Genomic DNA, 4,493 nt, shown 5'->3' on the forward strand with positions numbered 1-4,493 from the left:
CGACTGCAAAACCTTTAAAATAATTCTTGATAGCTTGCCCTATCGCCTTCTAAATACCACTTTTTATTTAAACATTTATATCAACGCACGTCATTTTTTCATTAAAGAAAAAAATAATGAATTTGTCATGGAGTTTCTCCTGAACTATGACAAAAGTACTTAATTTCAGGCTGTTAAAATAACTTTGGTTTAGCATTTAAAAACTAAAACTTGAGTTGTCAAATGACAATTTAACTACCTATCCCTGATTAAAAAAAATTCTCAAGCAACGGTTGCTTTTCTTTGTGTTTTACCTTTTTTATGATTTTTTATGGCAACCTGTATATAATCGATTTATTTTATTGCAATTTCTAACAGATCACAGCAATAATTGGAAAGCTAGTGCTAAAAAATCAGTCGCACCTTAGTATAGTCAACCAAAACGTATAATTTTATTTGTTCATAAAAATTAAAACAAAACGTAAAAATGTATTGCTTTTTGAAAGCATTTTTTTAAATTAATGCAAAACGTAATAATTTATTGCTTTTTGAAAGCATTTTTTAAATCAATGCAAAACGTAACAATTTATTGCTTTGAATTTTATGGATTATTTTTTTCAAACTGAACACAAATGAGTTTCGCGGAAAAGTGGGGTTTGGGGCAATTCGCAAGAATTTTTTCTTGGGTCAAGGGGTCGACGTAATCGCAATACTTTAGTTCACTCAAGCACTTTGCGCCCAGTTTGTGGAATATCTTGGCTGTGTAGAGCGAGCTGCATTCGGCGAAGAAAAGCTCACAACCCGCCTCTTTCGCTCGATCTAAGCTCCTGGAAAAATGGCAAAAACAAAACATAAATTTTTGAAAACACACTATATTTGTTTTTTTTTTATGAAAACCAAACTCCAATATTTTGTTTTATTAATGTCACACTTAGTGTCGCGAGTCGGATTCCGACTTCAAAACTGTTAAGGCCGCGAATTTAAATTGTAAATGTTAAGTAGCATATGGTGGAATATTATCCAACCATGTATTATTGTGGGTAGATGAATAAATTATGTTACACCCCTAGAAGTGGATTGTTGAAAATCCACCTTATTTTACTTACGGGTGAAATTGGGCACACAAAATCGCACATTTCGTCGGTATCGGTACTCGGTTTATTTTAACCGAATCTGTAGCCCTAAGTGCTGTTCTAACGGCTGAAATTAATGACTTTACTTAGGTTTCAATTTTTGGAGGAATCTACTCAAGTTAGACATAAGAATTGACACATAAGAAAATTTTCATGGAATTTTTTTGTAAAATTTGGCTTGTTTTTTACCTCAATTTCCTGATAAAAAAATCTAGTATCTGTTGAGAATACTTGGTTTTTGTTTTTCAGCTTCGATCAGATACTATTGTTCATCCCTATTCCTCAAAGGCAAAAAGGTAACATTAAATAATTGACTTAAAAAAACATTTTACGTTCTACTTGTTCACAAACGAACGAGTAAACTCGTTGTAGAAACGTCTTACTTTTTGCACAAAGCACTCCCCAAACCTAGTTGGAAGTAATCTTGGTGGACAGAAACCAAAAGCCCTTTCATGAAGGTTGACTCTCCGGCTGCTTTAGGTAGGGCTTTTCCTGAGAGATGGTCTATAAACTAAAACGGTACAAAAAAAGTCACTATACCGAGGCGCGAGGGCGTGCCCTGCAAAAAACTATCTCAGAAAAGCAAAAAATTAAAAGCCACTGTAAAACGCAGTAAATGAAAACAAATTAAACAATGGCATGGCAACACAAACGCAAACCACAAACAAACAAGCTACAGTTTATTGTTACTATTGGACATCCCTACTATAGCGATATTATCGAACATGCCTACTGTTATCGGACGATATTATCGAACATTCTTACTATTATAAATCGATATTATCGCATATAACTACTATTATTCGACGATATTATCGAACATCGAACATTGCTACTACTATCGGACATCCCTAGTATTATCGGAATATATTTCGGACATTTCTACTATTATTAGATGTTTTTACCGTCATCATTTGTGCAAGCTTTAAAGGTGGTTCCACATCACCAGTGCTGAGTTCTACGGGCTTGTTTTGGGGTGAATGGGGCCCAGTTGCCAGTCGTATCCCGCATATCTTGTTGTTATTACTTGGCTCGAACGCGCAAATCGACTCGCCCCCTTCCAAACAGTCCTGAAAAGTCACAAAAAAATATTTAACCTGATGAAAAATCTGATTTATTTTCGACAGGCTAAGCGTCAAATGTTTTTTTAACTATAGAAAAATGTTTCACCAGTCAAAAAACGTGCAATATACATTGAGTATATTTATTTTACAACCTCAGAGCATCCTAACATGTGACCCTCGTTATTCGTTTCATGTGACTAAGCACGAGTCTTTTAACGCAAGTTTCTGTATACGCCGTTCATACCATCAAAAATATAAACATAGCATCACAAGTATAACAGCTCTGATTAAATGAGAAGATTTGAGCCAGGCTAATCTAGTTAAATAACAACAATTGATTCTACTACTATCAATTGTCCTTCTTGATAAATTCAAACACGTATAAGACGTTATCGCGTGACATTTTCAGCTATCTAAAGAATAATTCTGCTTTTTTGGGATTGTGCGTTATCAAATAAAGGAACCGTATGGTGCAGTGGTTGTGAAACATTTTTTTGGGGGGTGCGCAAAATACTTTTTTAAAAGCTGTTGAATGGTCACTTCGTGAAACCACCAGGAAAAAAGTTTACGAGCCCATGACATTTTGTAAAGCAGTACGCCACAAATTTACTTCATAAAACTACCAATCTAAAGAACACCAACTCGTACTCAAATATCCACCTTAGCTTAAATCCAATAGAGCGTAGCGCGAAATAATTCGTTTATTTGCTTAAATTTGGCAAAACTTCAATTAAAAAGAGACGCGACGCATGAATCACGAGATTATGAGTCGCATGACGCAACATTAGAGAGTCACATGACGAAAAAATAGGAGTATGCACTGCGCTTGGGACTGCACAAATTCCATAAAACCTTAAGTTCTCGCAAAGCGCGAACTAAATTATACTTCATAAACTTGGCAAAAAGTATACTTTGGAGATTCGTTGGCTTGGTGGCCTGTGATGCAAAAATGAGCCAAAATAAAAACTGTTAGCCACATCAACTTTTCCAAATACAACGAATGTAGGGCTATCAAGGATGAATAAATCTACGGCCCACAATTACATGACCAAACGTAAATAATAATTGATATATACATCGCGGCAAAATAAAATAGCTAAAAGACCCACAGTTTGCCGACCACCGACGTATAGCAGTAGTGTATGCGTATCCTAATGAATGCACGACCCACAACTACAAATGTACGGCCCACAACTGCATCAAAAAAATGAAATAATAATTAATAGATACCTCGCGGCCAACTAAAATAGATAAAAGACCCACGGCATAGTAGTGTATTGCGTACCCTATTGCAGTGAATTTCAACCGGGTGTATTGTACACCCCAGTCCCCAGGGTGAACCACATTGACTGGGGTGTACAAGATACCACCTTACAATAAGCCTATATGATCAGGTGGTGTAATAATAAATAGGCCAGTTTATTACCAGGCTTACTGCAGTGTACAACACATGGCACAATATATATTTAAGCGTGCGTAAGCTTGTAAGATACTATATTCTATTTGTGACTTCATAACTAAATATTTTTCTTGATATCATCATTATTATTAACTAGCTAGTTCTTCTAAACGGTTAATGGTTCGTTCTTTTCGGTATAACAAGGTGTATGTTTCTATAACTTAAGTGTCTTGCGTGGACTGGGGTACACAAGTTCTTTAGTAAACGTAAAAGTATGTACTGATACACAAAACGTTTACAACACTGCCCTAGTGAGTCGGTCAAATAGGCATTTCCAATGCATAAACTAGTTTCACATGACCCTAGCTATCTTGATGTTTAAACTTACCAGCATTTGGTTTGCTAAGTCTTCAAGTCCATTTTCACGCTTTATACCTAGAGTAACGCAGAGGGGCTCGTGCTTCATAAAGTGCTCGTACAGCAGCTCCTTAGTTGCCTCAATATCTTCGGGTGTCAAAACCCTCCAGCGAATTTCACGAAGCGGATTCTCAAGTGTTTTAAGCAGCCCAGACATTGTTTAAATATTAGGAAAACTGTATTCTGCTGTTACACGTTCGGTTTGAAAACAATGGAATATTTAGGTATATGGCTGAGTCCCCTTCAAAAGCTGAAAAGCATCATTGTAAAAATTAACCAGGTATAAATTGATAACATGGTGTCAGGTGTATGTCTCAAAAAGATATATTTTGTTTAAGCAAATGTTTATACCAAAAACATATTACTTTTTACAGAGTTTTAAGAAAATTAATAATGTTAGTTGTTTTTTTAATTCAATCGAAAAACAGGTACTCACAAAGTTAATATTTGTTTTACCTCTTTAGGTTTGATGTGCAGAAACGTCGATATTAAATTCAATCA

At 35.4% G+C, this 4,493-nt stretch overlaps 1 protein-coding gene across 1 annotated transcript; it reads right to left on the minus strand.

Moving 5' to 3' along the window:
* Positions 1 to 383: 383 nt before the first annotated feature.
* Positions 384 to 4,173, minus strand: LOC146158190 (arylalkylamine N-acetyltransferase 1-like). The gene is made up of 4 exons (XM_083385699.1): positions 3,964 to 4,173; positions 2,018 to 2,182; positions 1,496 to 1,623; positions 384 to 806 (listed from the first exon to the last, which is right to left on the minus strand). The coding sequence occupies exons 1-4, from the start codon at positions 4,147 to 4,149 to the stop codon at positions 581 to 583; spliced, it is 705 nt and encodes a 234-aa protein (XP_083241825.1). The 5' UTR covers positions 4,150 to 4,173; the 3' UTR covers positions 384 to 580.
* Between the last annotated feature and the right edge of the window lie 320 nt (positions 4,174 to 4,493).

This window comes from Ascidiella aspersa, chromosome 3, assembly GCF_963924565.1.
Source record: "Ascidiella aspersa chromosome 3, kaAscAspe10.2, whole genome shotgun sequence".
In the NCBI taxonomy this organism is placed as follows: domain Eukaryota; kingdom Metazoa; phylum Chordata; class Ascidiacea; order Phlebobranchia; family Ascidiidae; genus Ascidiella; species Ascidiella aspersa.

Coding starts and splice junctions, on each gene's coding strand:
- LOC146158190 (XM_083385699.1), bottom strand. CDS start 4,149: ATGTCTGGGCTGCTTAAAACACTTGAGAATCCGCTTCGTGAAATTCGC. Junction 1,624..2,017: donor AGCTTGCACAAATGATGACG/GTAAAAACATCT, acceptor GTACCGTTTTAG/TTTATAGACCATCTCTCAGG. Junction 807..1,495: donor GGGAGTGCTTTGTGCAAAAA/GTAAGACGTTTC, acceptor CCATTTTTCCAG/GAGCTTAGATCGAGCGAAAG.